The sequence below is a fragment of the Anguilla rostrata genome, chromosome 3 (assembly GCF_018555375.3).
Source record: "Anguilla rostrata isolate EN2019 chromosome 3, ASM1855537v3, whole genome shotgun sequence".
Classification (NCBI taxonomy): domain Eukaryota; kingdom Metazoa; phylum Chordata; class Actinopteri; order Anguilliformes; family Anguillidae; genus Anguilla; species Anguilla rostrata.
Genome location: NC_057935.1, coordinates 67,278,010 through 67,300,070, shown reverse-complemented (window position 1 = coordinate 67,300,070; position 22,061 = coordinate 67,278,010). Strand labels below are relative to the sequence as shown.

Genomic DNA, 22,061 nt, shown 5'->3' with positions numbered 1-22,061 from the left:
TGAAGGGCTGCGTGTCCAAACGGTGCTTCAGAAAGCTAAATGGCAGCGACTGCGAAAGGTTAGCCTAAATTCTCAGGAAGAATAGACCGATTAGTCCTGTTCCCCCCCCCCGGTCCCCCACCGTCCTATTCTTTCCTCTGGCTTTTAGAAGGCAGTTGTTTGTGTGTGTGTGTGTGTGTGAGGGTGGATGTGTGTGTGTGTTAGTGTGTGAGTGTGTGTGTGTGCGCGTGTCAGTGTGTGTGTTAGTGTGTGTGAGAGGGTGGGTGTGTGTGTTAGTGTGTGTGTCAGTGTGTGTGAGTTGTGTCAGTGTGTGTGAGTGTGTCAGTGTGTGTGAGTTGTGTCAGTGTGTGTGTGAGTTGTGTCAGTGTGTGTGAGTGTGTGTGTGTGTGAGAGTTGTGTCAGTGTGTGTGTGAGTGTGAGTGTGTGTGTGTGTGTGTGTGTGTGTGTGTGTCTGTTTGCAGCATGCCGCTCTGTATCTTGGCCCAAAATCGCAGGATGAAAACAAGCTCATTAACTGGAGTCCTCTGGCAGAGCTCCATCTCTATGGCATTCCTCCTGTGTACAGCCCAGCAGCGCCTCCGGGAGGGGGGGGGCAGGGGGGGGGGCAGCAGTGGGGGTAAGGGGGTGGAATCTGGCCAGAGATGGGGCCCTGCAGCCATTCCAGCACAGAATCAATGACAATATAGCAGCACAGCACAGCACCGCTCAGAGGGATAACCGTCTATTATTATTTCAGCCACGGCCCCAAACCAGGAGAAGAGCACGGTCGGAATGGCCATGTTCCCCTCAGTACGGCCATCTTCCCTCTCAGCACGGCCATCTTCCCTCTCAGTACAGCCATCTTCCCTCTCAGTACGGCCATATTCCCTCTCAGTACAGCCATGTTCCCCTCAGTACGGCCATCTTCCCTCTCAGGACGGCCATCTTCCCTCTCAGTACGGCCATGTTCCGACTCATAAACACCGCGCCCATAAAGGGCGGAGCCGGGGGGGGGGGGGTGGCGGCGCCTTGGTCTTACGGCCACCGCAGAGACCGCCGCGGAGGTCATGTGATGTATCCCGCGTTCCCCCACGGCGCCCTCCAGCCCCTTTTATCACCGCCGCAGCCGCAAAACCTCGCCAGAATGTGCCGGAACCGTTCTGTTCTTCCTCCCTCCCTCCCTCTCTCTCCCCCAGAGAGCACCTCGAGCAGCCAGTACACGACTTAATCTCAGTGCAAACAGGAAAAAAAAACGCTGTTTTTATTTTTACAGCGCCGCATTGTCAGAAAAACCAGTTTCGCAGAACGCGCCTTCGTGCACACGGCAAGGCCCGCTTCACGCCAGAGAGGGCCTCCGTCGCTGAATTACACCGGGCTGTTAGAACCGCGCAGAGCAAACAGGTAAACACACCTGAGAGAATACCTGAGCTCCGTTTGGCCTGGCCACAGCGAGTCTCATTAAACCCAGGGGTACAGGTATGGGATGAGGAACACTACTTAAACAACGTTGCTTAGCACTTCTCAAACACGCGAGGGCGAACTCTCCGGAATCTTCTGAAGACACCACTGACGACCTGGAGCAGTCGAAGGACTGCCGCGTGAGTTTCAGTTATTTTCGAACGCTCCGACAGCTCTTTCCGCCGTTACGTTTCCACGGATACCACGCGCCAGAACGGCGACTTTCCGCTAAATACCCCACCTTTAAAAACAAACTGACACCTGTGAGAACAGTGCGAGGCGCTCCCTTTCAGACGGAGCTCTTCCTGATAAAGATGTCTGCCGTGCGCGAGACGTTTGAATATCATCGCTACGGATACCGTGACAGTGGCAGTTGTTTTTTTTTTTTCTCAGGATGTGGAGTAAGAGGATATCAGATCAGGCGTGTGTGTGCGTGTGTGAGAGTGCGTGTGCGTGTGTGTGTGTGAGAGTGTGTGTGTGTGCGTGTGAGAGTGTGTGTGTGTGTGTGTGAGAGTGTGTGTGTGCGAGAGCGAGTGTGTGTGCGAGAGCATTTGTGTGTTTGTGTGTGTGTGCAAGAGTGTGTGCGTGTGTGAGTGTGGTGTGTGTGTGTGTGTGAGAGCATGTGTGTGTGAGTGTGTGTGTGTGCGTGAGTGAGTGAGTGAGTGAGTGAGTGAGTGTGTGTGTGTGTGTGTGTGTGCCTGTGAGTGAGTGAGTGTGGTGTGTGTGTGTGCCAGTGAGTGAGTGAGTGTGGTATGTGTGAGTGAGTGTATGTGTGTGTGAGAGTGAGTGTGTGTGTGTGTGTGTGTGTGTGTGAGTGAGTGTGTGTGAGAGAGCGGCCGCGACGCGCGTTTCCTGACCCTGATGACATCACGCAGATAGCGTGCGGCCCGCTAAAGGACAGACCCGTCGGGCGCCGCTCTCTCGCTCGCGTCTCTCCCGGAACGAGTCGCCACGACGACGCCCTCGCCGGTGTCGCCGTCGCCCCGAGATACGCTGCCGATACCGCTGACATTCACCGGGGAGCGATCTCGCCCGTCCTCCCCCCCCCCGTCCCCCGCCCCCGCCCCCGCCCCCGCCGCTCGCCCCGCCCGTCAGGCCGCCGAAACCGCTCCGGCGAAAACCCCCGAATCTGACCTTCTAACAACAGCGACGCGCCCGGTACACCTGCGCAAAGCCGCCCGTCCCCTGCACCGAGGCCTTCTGTACGGGGGCCTTTCCCTTCAGCCGAACAAAACAGCAGCACGGCGATAGGGACGGAAGAGGGGGGGGGGGAGAGGGAGAGAGTGAGAGACAGAGAGAGAGATAGAAAGATAGAGAGGGGGGTCTCAGGAGCTCAGGAGGTAAGCGTAGTTGTCTGGCAGTCGGAGGGTTGCCGGTTCAAACCCCGCCCTGGGCATGTCGAAGTGTCCTTGAGCAAGACACCTAACCCCTAACTGCTCTGGCGAATGAGAGGCATCAATTGTAAAGCGCTTTGGATAAAAGCGCTATATAAATGCAGTCCATTTACCATTTAGTCTTGTAGGGGGAAAAACAAGAGGACTGCTTGGCTCTCATGTTGGACTAGTTATAAAAATAAAAATATACAGCCTCCTTAAACTTTAAAATCATGATTAAATCCATTCGCTTCAGACCCCACGCTAAAATCCATTTACGCTTCTGGGGAAAAAAATACTTTTTTTTTCTCCCCCAGAAGCATAATACATATCCGGTGTTGACAGAACAGCCAATCAGCAGCAAGGTCAAACATGTTATGCGATCATGTGACCTGTTTTTTAAATTTGATGTGATTCTACAAATCGTGCATCCCTAACTCACACACACGCGCACATACACACACACACACAGAAACACACACACACACACACAAAAACAGAAACACACACACACACACACACGTATAAGCAATTTTTTTTAAAAACCTTGATCACGCTCAACCCAAGTGATTCTTTCCATTTTCTTTTTGTTGTGTTTTTCCAGCTCAAGGCATCGCTAGCGAACACAAACGGCTCCGCACCGCGCCCGTCACGCGGCCCCCCCGCTCAGCCCGGCCAGCGGACGCAAACGCCTGTCTCTCCACGGACCGCAGCTGCTCGCGTTTATCCCCCGTCCTTCCCGCACAGCTGCCGACGGAAAATTCCAGGCCTTTTAGCATTTCGTGAAAATTGCAGCCGGGGATTTCAGAGTTTTTATTAAAGGAGAGCACGCTAGCTCGCTCGCGTGTGGCTCTCCGGCTCTGTTTTCAGGCGTGAGAGGTGGTGGGGGGGGGGTCCCAGGTTATCCCACCACGGCCACTCCTGGTGTGTTTACTCTGCACGCAAACAGCTGTTCCCCCCCCCCCCCCAACAGCGGCTGGAGGAGATTTCATTCACAGCGCAAATATTAGCACGCGCGCTACTCCCTCTTCTAATTAGAGTGGAAAACCAGCGGGGGAAAGGAAGGTGAGGCGCTGCACTCGAACCCGGGGCTCCGACGCGGCGACGGGCCGCGGAGCTCGTTGCCGGCCGTACGCGGAAGCGATTTACTCCCGACTCTCGGCTCTCAGGCGCATGAATCAAGTTCTAATCAGCGTATTAGGTTAACCAATCTGGCGCATTAGGCTCAAATGAACCGCTAAACAGAATTGCTAGCGCGCAGAGGTAGCCTGAGCAGCACTGACAGGTCATCTGCATACCTGACTCTCTCACGCAGCCCAGCTGACACGCAGCACACGTGACTCCAGCCTGCGATTGCGGGGCCCCACTAAACAAAAGCAGCCTCCACCCCGCTTGTGACGTAGTAACGTTCCAGTCAAAGGAGTGGACAAACCTGACTGCAGGGCAAGAAAAAGAGTACCCGCCCATGCCTACACACACACACACACACACACACACACACATACACATACACAAACATGCGTACATACACAAGCGCACGCACACACACAGACAGACACACGCACGCACACAAACATACGCATGCACGTGCACACACACACACACACACACACACACACACGCCCGCACACACGTGCACGAACGTATGCACACACACACACACGCACACACAGTGAGCAGACAGGAGAGGCGGCTGGAGCGTTTGCACTCTTACTGCAGGGTCAGGAGAGCACAGGCTGCTCCGATAGGGCAGGGGAGGGCCGGGGGTGCGGGGGGGGGGGTGGGGGGGGGCCGGGGCGCGAGGGGGTCAGTAACGAGCTCCACTGCGACAGACTCCGCCTGAAGATGAACTAGCAGCAGGACTCCCAGCTCCTCCCGCTCTGTGTTAAAGATGTCAAAGGCCCATTAGCCAGCCTAATGTCATTGCAATCCGCACAAATGTAATAGTAATAATGATGATGATGATGGTGATGATGATGATAATGGACACCGCCGTATGTATTTCCCGCAGAACGCTGAGCCTCAGATCTCTCCAGCTGAGAAACTCTTTCTCTGCTACGAAAAAAAGAAAAAAAAAGTCATTTTCCTTTGAGATGAATTTAATAAAAGTCGTTTTTCTCTCGCTGTGTTGCAGAGAGAGGGGACGGGGCGCCCCGGAGCTGCCAGATTGCCACTTCCCTTAACAGTCACAAAATGGCCGAAATGAATATTCTGCAGGGCGGCGTCCGGGTCTCTGCTCGGGGGGGGGGGGGGGGGATGTAATCGCAGGTGAAAATGAGACGGGAGGGCGACATGGGAAGCGCAGTTTCCCCCCACCCCCCCACCCCCCCCATGCCACCCCCCTTAACCCCCAAGCCCCACCCACCGCCCCCCCCCTCCCAGCGCCAGGGCCGGATGCTGATCGGAGAGGAGACGCGCGACAGACAGACGGAGGAAGAGGAGCTCTCTCTCCGGCACGGTCGCTCGTGTCCGGCGTTCTGCTCGGGCCTCGGGCCGAACGCACCCGCGTACGGCACAACGCGCCGCCGGTTTCCACCGGCTCGGGGCGGCGGCGTACCGTAGCGGGTAAGGAACTGGGCTTGTAAACGGAAGGTCACAGGTTCGATTCCTGGGTAGGGACGCCGCCGTTGTACGCGTTGAGTAAGGTACTTAACCCGCAATGCTTCAGTACACATCCAGCTGTCTAAAATGGACGCAATGTAAATGTTATAAAATTGTAAGGCTTGTGTCTGAAGCGTGTAACTGTCTACGTGTCAGCTTTCTCTCCACTTCCAATTCAGACTCACAGCACGCTTCAAGCATAAAAACACGTTCCACGTTAAAACTGTAAGATTTCACAGGCACACTGACTTGCGAGGACCGGTTGGAAACGTGCACAAGTGCGTGAATGGAAAGGCTACAATGACACATCGGACGCACAGCCCTGTTTGTCCTGGGTGTGCAGTACTAGTCTCTTAAAAAAACTCAGCTCTCATATGCTAAGCGATTAACGTGTTTATGTAGGTAATGTTCTGCCATCTATACCCTCCCCAGAAAGTCAATTCAGCTCAGGTCCTTTCACAAGCTGAATGGAATTAAATTACAACACTGTCAGTTAAGGTACAACTGCCCATTTCTGACAGCTGACCAATCACATTACAGTATGACCCCCATCTAGTTGTAAAATTAGCAGCAAATCAAAATAGTTTCAATCCTGCAAACTATTACCCCAACAACGGATAATAATAATAATAACAACAATAACAACATGTCAATTCTTATCAACACATTTTAACTTTTGATAATCGTATATTCTTGTGAAAACATGCTTATTATAAAAATAATTTAACTGCACCAGTCGACACTGAACTAGAACATTTGTATTTAAAAATAACTGCCATTCCTCCAACACATGTGAGGGCACAGTTTCAATTAGCCTGACATCTGAAATGAGCAACTGCTCATTACAGCAGAATTCAACTTTAGGCATAATGATTTTTATTTAATTTGAGCAGTCAAATACATCCTGTCAGAGAATAACTGTCCTGCGCGCTTCAGTAACGAACAGGCTAATTATTCCGCCTTTCACAATATCTTTTCTTTTTTTTCTTTTTTTCTTTACAGTATCAACGGATGTACTCAGATTAATTCCGTGCGATTCTATTTCCAGCTGCTCGGTTTTCGTGTGAATGGGTCGGGATGCACGCGTTTGTATAGAACCAAAAGCCAAATGATTTGCAATAGGGAAAAGACTTGAATACGAGGAGCTAATTGGCAGGAATATGGCAGATGTCACATCCGATTATTTATTTTATTATTCAAATCTGCCGTCATGTTGCTGACTGGTGCCAAAAAACCCAACCGTATGGAACTTTACTCAATGACATCACCTCAGATGACATCACACCCAAAACTGCACTCACGCAGAGCAACTCTCTGCTGGTAAGGTGCACGAGTTTAACACAGAAGGAGAAAATTAAGCCCACTGCATCCGTTTCAATAGCAAACTACAGTATTATCCATTTTTCACATTTCATTTTATTCTACTAATTTACACATGTAGCCTACACTACATGGCCAAAAGGATTTGGACACCTGAAAATCCAACATCTCATCCAAAACTACGGGCATTAATATGGAGTTGGTCCACCCTTTGCTGCTATAACAACCTCCAATCTACTGGGAAGGCCAACGACACAATCCAATCGATACAGCGTGCAAAATAATAATCTGAATCATTATGAATCATAGCAAAATATTTCCATAAAGTCCATAATCTTAGGATTCAACCTCTGTTAAATGAATCATCAGTATGTTTTTTTCCCACTCTCAGCCTCGTTTTGCTAGCACGCGTACGCTGTGGCAGGATTGCGTTCGCCGGATCTGATCTATTGTCATTTCCTCACCACGTCAAACGGCACCGCAGCAAAATGCGTGACCCTGCCAAATATGGAACAGTTGCGCCTCAATGGTGGAAATCATATCCTATCACAGTGGAGCCTGAAGAGGTTCACACCCACAATTCTTCCGCTGACGTCTACCAGCCGAGCCCCACCCCCCCCACCCCCCACCCCCCACCCCCTCACAGGTGATCACTCCACGCAGGTGCGGAGAGACGCACAGCACGGCTGACAGCTCAAAGTGCTCTGCTGTCAGATATTAGGTCACCAAATCCATTCTTATGAGCGCCGCAACTCCACTGCCCTGTCACCACAGTCAACAGTTTGGAGGGGGGGGGGGGGGGCGATGATTGACTGATCTGTTACATAAAATGAGCGGCTGTCATTTAAAAAAAGGGGATGACGAATGAAACGCTTCGGTTTGTGTATAAATGTTTTTATCCTTTCTCTTGTGACAGCAAGGGACAATGATGATATCCCACAACTTCCATCAGCCTTGATAAGCTGGCTATTTTTATACCTCCGATACTTGCCGTAATATGTTTACATAACACCAACTGGCTACAGGCTGACATTAGTATATGTAACACTGATAAAGCAATGAGAACCAGTAACACAGACAGGTGATTCATCTTCAAAATTGCAACACTTGCTAAATAAGAGTAATAGCATAAGGCTGGCATAGGTAACACAGGTAATGTACAAGCTAACACAGCACTAACACTGCGGTACGTTAGTGGTTACCAAAGATACCAGCTTACACTACCGACACCTCACCTCTTAGTCATGACCATGACAAGGTCAGAGGTCATTTCTGTGTCAAGTCAGTCCGGTCAATAAAGCAATATGCGGACTACTCTCTGCTGCAAGTCCATCAATCAGGGAAACAACACAACAGAGTAATTTCCCCTTAGACCTGGTGGCACCACTGATGAAATATGGTGTAATTCCTAATGAACAGTAGGGTCCGTGGCCTGGCAACTCCACAAAATGGCGCAGACCTATGTCCAAGGCAGTGACTACCGTGCCGTGCTGTGCTTCAAGAGCAGAAATATTACCACTCAACTACAACTTGACTGGAAAAGTACAGAGCTCCTTGAAAACACTGAATCATCAAAATTATGGACTTCATCTCCCACCATTCCCTCTGAAATTAATTTCCTGGAGCCCTGCTTATTCAGCATAGAACACAGGCTTGCTTCATTTCCATACACTGCGTTGGTGTCACTCCGGCTGAGTCAAGATTAAGAACAGTGATGTAAGCACCAGGAAGTCCTAACAGGGGGGAGATACTGCTCAACCAACAGAAAGCCCCGCTGAAAAGGCTCAAATCCAATTACCCATAATCCAATGGGGCGATATAGGAATTCTTTGTTAGTCAAGGCCTAAGTGATTAAAGAGGAAATGGGGACTGCGGCGCGCCATTGATCCAGGTTTCAGCCAGACGGTGACGGAGAGGGACCTGCAGGATCTCGCAATACCGCTCTGTTTGCAGTGCTTAGACCTTACAGGGGACTGGGAACTAAGCACTAAAGCCTGGGTTTTCTACTGGGCTCCACCCCCCACCTCCGGCACCCGGTCCATGATCACAAGCCCGGGCGGGGGCACCCAGATCAGAAAAGATTGACAACTCACTGCACTGACATCATCCACGTGCCAGAATCACTGGCATGCCATGACTCAACTATTACACAGAGCCTGGACTGCCTTCAAACAACACGGGGAAAAAAAAGCCCCACCCAGCACTGCAAACATCAGACCAGGAGAAGCTCAGCGTTTACCTGCTTACAGCACGTACCTGCGTAAACAGACACGCCCAGCACTGCCCAGCATGCACCAGAGACCTGCTCTGTAACAGCACAGACACTAGGGCCTGCTCTATACAGCACAGACACTATAACAGCACAGACACTAGGGCCTGCTCTATAACAGCACAGACACTATAACAGCACAGACACTAGGGCCTGCTCTATAACAGCACGGACACTATAACAGCACAGACACTAGGGCCTGGCTCTATAACAGCACGGACACTAGGGTCTAGTTTTCTGATAGAATCTTAATTAATCTAAATTCCAGTGGTTAAATTAATTCACGTAACCACTAGATGTCCCAAGTCTAATGAAATGTAAGAATGGGTCGAAAATTCGACCAAACGGGAGGTCAGGACGCCGGCAGGACTAGGGCGGGGCTTCAGCCCTTTCTCGGGCGGCCATCTTGTGCCGAACCACCAGAGCGCCCTCACAAAGTCTCTCACACAAACACAGGCCCAGGATTCCATCAACACCTCTCCTCTTTCACTCCTGATTACACACAAACGTCACGGGGGCCTGATTTATTTACCCTTTTATACATCCAAGCGACTGCCACAGAGATAAAAATCTCAATTTCAGTGGCAGAGTCCTGGCAGAGAGGCTACTGCACAGCGCACACATAAAACACAGCACAGAAGAGCGGAATAAAAAATAAAAAAACAGCAATCAAACGGAGGGAGTGTCTCTACTGATCTCACTGGTCGACGCGGAAACGGTCTGTCCGGTTGATTTCGAGCGCCGCCGAACTCGTCAATCCGCGTTTGTAAAAGAAGGAAGATATTTATGTGCGCATTAAAACCCACAGGCCAGAGTTATGGACAGCGCCGGGGCAGAATCCAGGCCAAACGGTAATGAGGGATGTTAATATCAGAGCCGTGGTTCTGGGAGACTTCCAGAATCCCGGCATTAGGCCATTTCTTTCGCTCTAACTGGGTCTGCAGTTGGACTCTGTATCACCAGGAAACCCAGGAGTCAGGACAACAACACATACTGCAATATAGGGGTAACAAGACAATTACATATCGCAATACAGGAGTGATGACACAACACATATGACAACATAGGGGTGATGATACAACGCATATCGCAATATAGGGGTCACACCCAGCTGGGCGCTACACATTGGTGGTGGGTGAGGTGAGTTCCCACTCATCACTGTAAAGCACTTTGAGCGTTTGCAAAAGTGCTCTATATAAACGCAACGATTCATTCATTCAATCACAATACAATGCACATCGCAATATAGGGCTGACAATACAATACATATCGCAATATAGGAGTGATGATACAATGCATATCGCAATATAGGAGTGATGATACAACACATATCCCAATATGGGAGTGACGATCTAACACACATCGCAATATAGGGGTGACAATACTATACATATTCCAATATAGGGGTGATGATACTACACATCGCAATATAGGGGTGATGATACAGCACATATCCCAATATAGGAGTGACAATACTATACATATTCCAATATAGGAGTGATGACACAACACATATCGCAACATAGCCTATATCCTGCTGTGCTCAAACGCACCACCAGCAGAGCCCATTCCACTCTGTCCTCACGGTCTCAGATTCCTTCTGCAGCACACAGGGCTGCAGAGTTCAGCTCGTTTTTAACGCGCCTCTTTCTAATGCTATATTTTCTGGCAGGGCGCCACCTTTTCCGCCATATCAGCTGGTTTTTGGCGGCCGAGCTCAGCGTTCCAGCGACAGGGCGCTTCTGAGCTTAATGAAAAAACTGAGCCGTGCATTTATCTTTGTAATTAGGGGGGTCCTTTTACCCCCACTTCCTCCCTCCCCCCCCCCCCCCCACACTTGGATAACTTCCTTAATGACTCCTAACTACTTCCTCCCTCTGGCCAGGAGTCGCTATGCCAACCGCAGGCAACGCAGCTCTGAGCCAATCAGCAGGCTTCCTCCTCCATGTGAGCCAGAGCCAGAGCCCGAGCCAGAGCCCCAGCCTGGGGGAACCAGCTGCATGACTCATCAGCTAGGAGGCCAGAAGCACCGCTGTTTGCATCCCCCTGCACTTAACCGTTTAAATAAAGAGCCATCCGCTTCCTTGTACAGAGAACTGGCCTATCGGAGAAGACTGAGGAGTATCCAGTTTTGTTTTTTTCCTTCAACAAAATGACAGGCAACCTACAACTAGAGGAAGTAGAAATACAGAACAGAGAAATGTAGAGCACTTAGGGTGCCAGTAGTATAAAGTATTTATGCTTAGGTAGAGACTAGTTGGCTAAAAACATTCAAAGATTCTCATATCAATAAAATAATCAAGCCTGATTTGCCATCTGGAGTGTGACAAGTGTTTGGCATTGTGAGCTTTGGGGGATATCCCAAATCAATGGCGAATCAATAGCAGAGGATCAAGTAATGAGCACTGATTGGGCCATTGCAAATTTGGGGGCAAAGCAGGGGGAAAGCAAAAACAATGTAAATGAATTTCTCATAGGAGGAGCAAGTTACACAAACACTGACATTTTTACTACTGCCTTAGCAGTGATTGCTCTTCAACTTAGCCAGCGTTCAGTGATTCTCACTTGAAGGTACAGAAGTTTTAATATGCTAGGACAAGCACAGACACTTCAGACAGAAGAAGGCTGCAGTAGAACAGAACACAGCCTTCAAGTCAACAGTGTATAGTTCTATACAAATCAGTACTTCTGATGGCTAATCAAAAGTTTACCAAAGAGCGAGCATATATTTGAAACAAGAGCAGTATTCTGAACCAAACCACCACAGTAGTCACATTTCTGACAGTGGAAATATCCCTTCTGTGACCAAAAAAAAAAAACTACTCCTCTAATTCACAGTACCAAATCTAGCCCATGGTTTCTAATATAGGCCTACTTCAGCTCTCTGTATTTCCTTGAATATGTTAAACAGCACAAAAGAAGAGTTCAAGTAGCCCAAATGCATTCCATATTTAGAGAGAAAATCCCCCGTTAAATCAGAGCATTAACTCCCCTTTTAAAGTGATGTCATTCTTCGGCAAATACGAGGCTGCTGGGAAATGGTAAGTGGTGAAGTACTGCACAGCACTGAAGTAGTGAAGATTAGTGTGGCATTTTGCAATAAGAAAGAAAAAAGCCGCCGCTTATTGCACTTTAATCCCGAAACACATTATATGCATAATTACACCGCTGGAAGAAATGCGCGAGATTACCATGACACAAAAAAAAGCAAAGAAGGCGAGCGCGGGAGACTTCAAGGAGGGCAGGGAAAATCCGGTAATTAGCGGCACCGCTCCGCGTTCCATCCAGGAAGTGACAAGGCTAAGACGCTGTCATTTTAAAGCTGCGACATGGAGCTCGCACTTCAAAAAGTCCGGCCACGCGGACTGAGAGACCGGGCAGCGGAGAGGAGGGGTTCCGCACGTTTTATATGCAAACCGCGCTACAGTCCTGGCACACGGGTCACATACCAAGCCCTCCACCCGGTGACTGTACATCAACTGCGGTAATAAAAACTCATAAAACGTATGTTTAATGGTGATAAGGGCAGTGCACCGAGTGCATGGAGGGACTACAGCATCAAATCAGCACCGTAGCCAGATTTACCGCACAGGCTACATTTCTCTGTGTTCACCGTAGCGGCAAGCTCCAAAATTAAGCTGCGGCAACTCAATGGAATTATGCATAAATTCCTGTTAAAGCTATACAGTGAATCATCGATCCATAAAATATATCGACTGGTTGAGTAATGCACAAATAAGGGACTGGATAGGACCATAACAATCTAATTGTAGGCTATATGGCGAATGAAGCTATATATTTTTTTAAAAAAGCTGATTTTACACTTGTTTGATTCCGCACACAGACGAGCAGAGTGAACTTTTCTTAAAGCCGAAACGCCGATAATTCGATATTCCGGCGACGATGCCGCAGGGGAGAAGGCGTCCATTAATCAGGCCGGCGGGACCACTTACTAATCACAATCGCGGGTTCTGCCTAACAAAGCATTTCATTTGCGGCGGGAAGCGGATCGATACCGGAGCGTACTGTCCCATCGCCGGCCCCGAGGCGGAGTGACACGCGGGTCCGAGCTTTCCTCCGCCACACGCGCTCAGGGCCGGACACCACCACTCGCCTAAAAATGCAGCGCGACTCCTCCGGGCAACTCTCGAGCCAACACACCGTGCATCTGCTTAGCAGGCAGCTCATTTTGCCGAAATTTACAGGAGTGGCAGTCTCGTTTCTTAAACCCATAATGTAGTTGGACATCTTACTGAAACGCTCGCTCAGTGTGCATGAGAGCTACGGCGACCTTGTCAAATTTGAAACCGCATATTTCTGTCTGGAGCAGGAATTTGGATTATGTTTCTTATTTTTAACACTGCCTGTGCTCTCATGGGTAATGTGATCACCCAGGTGGGTGTAAACATTGGTATGGGTAGATGTGAGCTTCCCCTCTTCACTCTGAGCTTGTGAGATAAAACGCACTATACAAATCAGAAGCATCAAACTCTAGTCTTGGTGGGCCTCAGTGTCTAAAGATCCTTGTGTGTTCCCTTCAAATCAGCAGCCAATCACGACCTTGACCGCAAGGTGTGTGGACTCTTCAGCCAATCAATGGCTTAATCGCTGGTGCTGAAACACAGAGAAAACCTGCAGGGCGCTGCTCCCCTCCAGGTCAGGAGGTTTCACACGATACAGACGGCAAGGCTTCACAGACGCCATCCATTATTAACCTCTCTCCTGTCTCGGACTTGACCCGTTCGCTCGAAACTGCAGAGAAAGGCCTCAGTGTCAAGCGCATGAAACGAACCCCGCTGATTCATAAGGGAAGCCATCCGGATGGTGGGCGGAAAACAAGCTTATAGATAAAACAGTTTTGGACAGACCGCGACGCATCCATTTACCGGCAGCTAACCGGAACTAAGCCGCCCCGCGTGTTCGCCCGGGACGCGGGGGGGGCTTCCGGTTTAGCCACAATGAGCGGACACGCCGCGGACCCCCCCCCCCCCCAATCCCATTAACCGTCACCGGCTGAAAGCAGCCGCGGACCATGACATCACAGATCGGCGAATCTTCGGCACTTCCGAGTTCCGACACTCCGGCAGTCCGGATGCGCTTCGCTTCCCGTAAAAAAAAATTTTTAAAAACCAGCAATCAATTTCAGATGTGAGACGTGGTGGAAATAAAAACAGCACCTTTTGAACTTTTAGAGTTAAGCAGCAATAAATTACTAGTTCCTTGAGGCACTGAAAACATATTAACTTCAGATCCATTTAAAACCGGTTAAATAAGTGTTATGAATAATTAATGCATATCAATGTGACTTATGGTATGCAGAAAACTGGCCACTTTCCACATGCGACCAAAGTATCAACTAAATCTCCAGCCACACCTAAAACACACCTTCAGTGCCTTAAACTGTTATTCAAACTTTGAACTCCTGCACAGATTAAGCCTGAGGCCATCCTCCCCATCTACATGCAATTCCAGGGCTGCCAATCACAGTACTCGGAGAAACATGAACTCCAGTTTCCTGTTTCCACAGTGATGTTGTGTGGAGAGAAGAGCAAGATGATGTCATAACCGTCAGGGCTCAGAGAGCCAGACACATGCAGGGCTTCATGTACCACCGATTACGTTTTTATCCTCCTGCTCGTACAGCAAGATGGCCCCTTCATAACCAGTGTCAATAAGCTCAAACGGGAGGAGGTGTATGTGTGTGTGTGTGTGTGTGTGTGTGTCTGTGTATCTTTGTGTGTGAGTGAGAGATTGTGTGTGTGTCTGTCTGTGTGTTTGTATGTGTGTGAGAGAGTGTGTGTATGGTGTGTGTGGTGTGGTCTCGTGAGTGTGTGTGTGTGTGTGTGAGAGAGGGTGTGTGCATGCGTGTGAGAGTGTGTGTGAGAGTGTGTGTGTGTGTGTGTGTGAGAGAGAGGGTGTGTGTATGCGTGTGAGAGTGTGTGTGTGGTGTGGTCTGGTGTGGTGTGTGTGTGTGCGCATGCATGCTTGGTGTGTGTGTGAGAGAGAGGGTGTGTGTATGCATGTGAGAGTGTGTGTGTGGTGTGGTCTGGTGTGGTGAGTGTGTGTGCGCATGCATGCTTGTGTGTGTGTGTGTGTGAGAGAGGGTGTGTGTATGCGTGTGTGTGTGTGTGTGTGAGAGACAGCTCAGACTGAGAGGCCGGGCAGCAGGCTGAGCTGATTTCCTCTCCTGTCCAGTGTGGGATGACTTATTCAGGGAGCAGCCGCCCTGCGTGGGCCACAGCAGAGAAGAGCTCGGCAGCCCTGCAAATGGGACTGGGGGGGACTGGGGGGCCCAGGGGGGGGCTACAGTGTTCCGCGAAACGGAGGCCATCCATCCTGCACGGCGTGCGCCTGTACATCACCGCCCCCCCCCCCCCGGGGCGAGGGATGGCCCGATAAGGGCGTCCTGTCAGGAATACTAAACAAACGCACAATGGCGGGGGCCGAGGCTGGCGGGAAACGCGCGCGGCGGTGCTTAACCCCCCCCCACGCACACCCCCCACCCACTCGCCCTCCCCCCCCGGCCCACCTGCGCGGCCCGATAGCGCCGATAGCATCGGCTCCATCGCCTAACCCAGCCTGCAGCCTGAGCCCTGCCCCGCAGCCACACAATAAAAACCCCCCCCTCAACACCCACGTCACGCCGCCCAGCACCGTCTCCACCTCCCCGGCCTGCAGCCTGGGCTCTGCCCCGCAGCCACACAATAAAAACCCCCCCCTCAACACCCACGTCACGCCGCCCAGCATCGTCTCCACCTCCCCGGCCTGCAGGACGGACGCTTAGAGATCTCAATCCAACGCCAAACACGGGCACAAAGGCATCTCACATCACGTTTACATTTATCCATTTCGCAGCTTTGACCCAGAGCGACACGGGGGAGGGAACGAGGCTAAAAGAGCATTAGTGCTGATGGGGAATTTGTCTGACAATCAAAATAAGGTGTAGCTGCACAACACTAATAAATGTCAGTCTATTATCAAGCACAGCTGGAGTAGCTTTGGTGACAAAGTCTAGGAGCATCCATCATAAGAGCGAGCGAGCAGTGCAGAACCGGCTCACGCCTAGCTCATTCTAGAGAGTTCTGTGGTGAGAGGTGGGCTGAGGCAGCCGAGCACTTTGAACAGGAGTTTCAGTCAGACAGCCACTCCACAGCTCAGACAGCTCAATAATGCATCTCCACTGAGAAAATCAGAGACGCCGCAACCGGGACCTGCTTCCCCAGAGGGACAGAATCGTGGCCAATCGCAGGCTGCCGAGCAGAGAGATCCCACAATGCCCCAGGGTTCGATTATAGCCTTTACAGGAACGATCGGTAGACGCCATTAGCAACACGGCTCATAAGAATGAATGTAAAACTTTCTCTGTGAAAAGCGCAAATGTGCACTTTACAGTCATTTTTGGGTGTAAAAACGGTTATTTGAGGCTCAGCATTTAAATTCAAGTCAGCACGGAAAGGACAGGTAAAATGGGGAAATGGCTCTTCAGCGGTCTCCAGAGAGGACAGGGGTTTCTGGTTCGCAGAGATCCCAAGTGCAGCGCCGCTTCATTATTAATCAAAGAGCATCCTTTCGCGGATCTCAAAGGCAGGTCAATCACTTGATCCAGCAGTTTGAGTCCATTTGGCCCATTAACGTGGCAGCATCCACTTAAAGTCTTTGAAGAGCAGGTTTTTTGGAATGCTATTGTTCAAAATTCTAAACCAGCGTCCTAGAACTCCACTGCTTTCAGTCTCCAGCAGCGATTGTGACATCAGCGTTAGAATGTTCAGTTAAGAACATTCTAATCACATGTTTGTCAACACCAGTTCCCAGGAACTGAAGGCGGTGGCCAAGAGGATACAATACTATGTTGGCACGAATCTGGCTCGTGACTTGTATCGTTTCCATCATTTAAATTAGTTCTCTGTTGTCCCCATTTTCTGTTGTATTCAAAGGGCAACATCCTGGTTCCCATGCTTGTAAATGTTAGTGCAACATTTGAACTTGATTTGCACATCACGCATGAGTGAATGAACATTAAAGGCAGCCCATTAAATGCCTGAGTCATATTTCTCTGCTTTCAATATTCCAGAGGATATAGTTCATTAAACGAACCAAACTCTTGGCATCCGGCCTCTGTTCTGTAACTGCGGAGTTTTACTGTTGAAGAAAGCCATTGCATGCGGGAGACGAGGCGCCCGGCATTGATGCTTGGAAGAATCTCCGTTTCCTTTCTTACTTTTGGGGAACTGGCAAACCCCCAGAAGAATCTTGTAAATAATGTAAATGAAACATTTAAAAACAGGTTCTGTTAGAGCAGTGGTAACCAACCCTGTTCCTGGAGATCGACAGTCCTGTAGGTTTCCATTCCAGCCATAACAAAGCGCGCCGCATTGAGCGGCTAGAGATCTTGTTCAGCCGCCAGTTATTAGAGTCAGGCGTGCCGAATTAGGGCTGAAATGAAAGCGAACAGGTTGCCGCCGTGTCAGAGCTTTGACGGACGAGGACAGGTGCGAGCAGTTTTGCCTTCCCACCGCGTAAAGCGCGAATTTAAGAGCAGATTTGCAGAAGGGCACCGGCCTCCCACACCGTGAACCTCCGACCCCTGACCCCTTGACCCCTTGTGAGCGATGTACTCCTCTCAGAGTCTCGGATCGTATTGGCTTCGTCATCCAGACGCCGCAGAGGTCAGGGAGAAGCGTCTCACTCCGATTGGCGGCGACATCTCGAGGAAAGTGGGGAGGGGGGGGGGGCTGATGAAGCCGACGCCTCCTTCCGTCACTTATTCTACACGTCAGGCTCCGCGCGTAATAAGCGACACCCGTCTCGATCCGCAGCCCACCCCCTTCCCCAGGACAGGGCGAAACGAGATCAGGCATCCCGACGAGGTTCAGGGTCCCACAGCCACACATGCCACTGCGAGGCTCCCAGACCACTCCACAGGTCCCTCATCTGTCTGAACCCATAATGGGATCAAACATTGAGCAAATTTAAATGCCTGGTGACCAAGTGCCCGAGGCCATTACTGTTTCACTGTGCAAAAGGTGTCAAGCATGCCCTGATTCAGCTTTAACGCACTGCCGCTGGGCTTCTGCTTGTATTTGCGTGGGTTACTATAGCCTAGCACGGCTTGGGTCCGGTCTGGTCCGGATCCCACTCTCTCAGATCGCCATCATTAATGCACACATCAAAAGAATGACCGGTCTTTGTTTTAAATTGTGCTTTACTTTGTGCTTACTACAGATATTTTAGGGAACATATGGACAATCAAAGTTCTTGTTGGGGGGGGTGGGAGGTCACTGCTGCAGTTGTGGGAAGCAGCTCAATAATTTGGTTTCTTTATTCAAATTGATTATAAGCTTGATTTCATGACTAACCGCACAGCCCCACCCCCCACGAATTTGGTGAGCAGTGTTCTCACACACCTCGTTATCAAACGGAACGTGTGGGTGGAGCGTGCGGCAGTTTGCAGTTTCGCGCGTCTCTGGAACGGATCCAGGGTCCAAACACCACTGTGCACATTTGGTGAAGTCAGAAACCACTAAATGGATGCGGCTCTGAGCCGACGCAGTCTGCAACGCATGCATGCGCATGCGGCCAGTGAGGAAGAGGCGTTAAGAGACAGCAGAACCATCTGCAGGACTGCATCCCTCCACAGGCAGTCACTGTGTCATCCTGAACTGGACACTGTATCAGGACGGAGTGTGACACAGTGGGTAAGGAACTGCGCTTGTAACCGAAAGGTCGCAGGTTCGATTCCCGGGTAAGAACACTGCCGTTGTACCCTTGAGCAAGGTACTTAACCTGCATTGCTTCAGTATATATCCTGCTGTATAAAAGTGCTATGTAAAAAGTTGTGTGCGTCGCTCTGGATAAGAGCGTCTGCTAAATGCCTGTAATGTAATGTAATGTAATGTATCATGAGGGATTCAGCAATGCCCTGATGGGTCCAGACATCTTTAGCTGAGAGGCCTCTCCTGCATGTCCACAATGCTGCAGCTTCACTTTTGGACAAACAGACTGTTTTTGGCTGGACCGCAACAGCAGGGGCCAGCCCTGCAAACGTGAATGCCTGCGCCTGACTGAGTGAGCGATGAAGTCACGCCATTGGTCGGCCGAGTTATGAAGTCACACCATTGGTCGGCCGGATCACGCGTGTTAGGTCCAGTCATATACTAGATTTTAACCTGGTCTTGTTTCTCAACCTCTTCTCATCTCTCTGGGTTGCCAGTCCTGGTCTGTGTTCAGTTCAGAGCTCTGCTTCCAGCCTAGCAGGTGTCAGCAGGGGTGTGGCCTGTCCTCATTGAAGTTGCCTGGTAAATCTGCATTGCATGGCGTTTTTTCTTAAAATATATATTCTGACTAGTCTGAGCAGAGGCAATAACATCAGACTGCAGATGTAATTACAGTAATTTTGTACGTAGTAAAGCTACTGCTAACATTTGTAACAATGGAAAGCCATAAAAAATGAGGTTAGCTCATTGTTTAAAAAAAAACTTCAAAAGTTCCAGAACAAGCAAACGTTACTTAGTGACTTAGTATCAACACAACAGAAATACCTGAGCGTTATCTCAGCTCATGGGTTTTGCTGATTATAAATCTTCCCACACAAACCAACAATAGCCTACAGATCCACTGTAGCAACGCGTAAAAAAAAATTACAACGCCGTGTTTATTCTCACATTCTACATAATGAATGTAAAACAGACAATACGCCCAAAACTTTGAGAATACTTGAATATTAATATTCAAGTAACACGTTTAGCGAAGTGACAACGGACGACCTAACTAAGCTTGGCGTGGTCACATGGTCCAAACACAGGTGGAAAGGAATGATCTCGGTGGAGGAACAGGTGCACAGGTCTCCTTTCCGCCCACAGTTACAAATATTCCCCAGCAAAGAACATTCTATTAATCAATTTCTCCATTACGTTTTTTAAAAAGCCTAGACCCGCTGAATGTTTCGAGAAAGCGTCAACAAGATAAACGTGCATATTTACCTGTTCCAGAATCTTTCGGTATCGTTGAGTCGCTTGTTGGATAAGGTCGCGGACCGTCCATCCTTCTTTGCAAGGGACAACAACGCCAGTTCTTCCGAAAGTTACAGTCACTTTCATTTCGATGTATCAATCCCAAACGAATACTTACTCCCTGTCCTTTCGCTATAATATGTAACGCAGATATAATTTCTAACGAGCTAACAAGAAGGGTAGTGTCTCCACCTTCTCGATAATGTTATACAATTACTGTGGCCTGTGGAGTTCACCCTGAAGCCAATTCTGGCCAACACTGCTAACGAGATAAAAGTTTTATGTTCGCTAACGTAAGTTAAGTCCAAGAAACAGAAGCAACAGGTGTCATTTGTGGATTAGCCAGCTTGTTAGTCAACGTCAAATCAATAAAATAAACCTGTTGATCAGGTGCGTACCTAGGTAGCTACTCAACTCGCTGGGACACTAGCGGTTAGCTAGTTTATATAGATAATAAGTAAATTAAAGTTACACCAAATTGAATGGCGATATTGTATTTAGATAAACAGCATAAAGCCGAAAACAGGTTAATGTAGTTGTAGTCGTCTTAGTCTACACAAAAATGACAAAAGACCCTGGCTAGCTAGCTACCTTGGAATGACGACTCTTCCATTTGTCTTCCTACTCTAAGTTAGCCACTTAGCTAGCCAGCTAACTTAAACTGATATTTTGGATATAGTCGTCAATATGCTACAAAACCCCAGACGTCAGAATAAGTCAGCATCAGTTACAGAGTTTTATTTTTTGTAGTTTCACAGCATTGTTTAGCTGTGTAAAGCTATGTAGACAGCGCTGATTAAGTTGCTAGCTAGTTACCCCAAAAAGAGCGTTAGCAAACTAGACAGCGTGCCAAACTCCAGCTCCCGAAGTAAATAAGACACATTAGCAAAATATTATTATTTTACCTGACGCTAATCGGTTACAATTCTGTAACATTTTGACTTCAGCTAGCTAAGTTACTTGCAGTCTGAGACTTCGAAAGATGGAGAAACGCTGCGGGAAGCCAAGTTTGATTTTCCCATTCGGGTCTCTGTCCTCCTTTCAGAAATTCCAATTCCCTATTTTTCCAGAATACGTTTCCACTTCACGTTCGTCAGCGCTCAAGCAGTTTTAGTTCTTGGGATACCAACAGCAGTATTCTCTCTACTGAAGTATAGCTAGTTAGCTATATAGGTTACGATTATCCAAGAGACTACTTGTTTCCTAAGTCCGAAACTCCACCAAGCAAACCGAACATCCAAACAATCTCAGGCCACTCGCTCTCACTTTATTAAAGGGCCAGTACGCCAATTCAAGTGCCAGGAGACTGCGATACCTCGTCCCGTAACTAATTGTGCCAGCTTTGCACATTTATCCTTCCCGTAATGTCCGTTTTTGCAACAAATACCACCAAGTCTACATTATATTCCTGTGTTGGCTCTAGTAGTAGCATATCTAACTCGATCCAAACAAGTCAAATGTGCACTAAAATCAATTAATTACTCATTGTATTATGGCGGGGTGGAAATTATGGCACACAATTTTAACCAGCTATCAAGTAGATATTTTATAGATGTACGCAGGGTTGCATGAATAGTTTTTTGTCTATTTACATTTTAATTTAATAATACAGCTGTTTGGTGCCTTTGTTTGATGATCATTATTGTCAGTCACCTAAGGACAATTTGTAATGAAAATTATCATGAAACTTGTTCACATACATTTTGTTTTTAAGTTGTAAGATTTGTCTTTAATAAAGACTTATTGGTAGGTATCACTCACTTCCCAACCCTTGCAACTTTTGATTTGGTAGACTGTAAGTCATTCATATTAGTAGAAAAATTACTGGAATGTGACATGAGTCACCACATCGTATAGGTGAACAAAAGGTGTCTAAAATATGTTGTCTCCATATATGATACATTTGGTTGAGGATATCATTTCTGGGAGCTAGTGCAAGACTAATTTACAGACAGGCAAATGTGAATATTTTTGACCATAGTTGCTTGCATCTGTCAGTTTAGACTCTATTATTCCACTCTATCCATCCATCCATCCATTATCTATAACCGC

General features: G+C 48.8%; 1 protein-coding gene across 1 annotated transcript in view; it reads right to left on the bottom strand.

Moving 5' to 3' along the window:
* The window catches only part of pard3bb (par-3 family cell polarity regulator beta b), a 273,730-nt gene extending 252,417 nt beyond the window's left edge, over positions 1-21,313 (bottom strand). Inside the window, 1 exon segment of the mRNA XM_064329842.1 lies at positions 19,980-21,313. Coding sequence (XP_064185912.1) covers positions 19,980-20,096 — 117 coding nt within the window. The 5' untranslated portion in view covers positions 20,097-21,313.
* Positions 21,314-22,061: the final 748 nt, after the last annotated feature.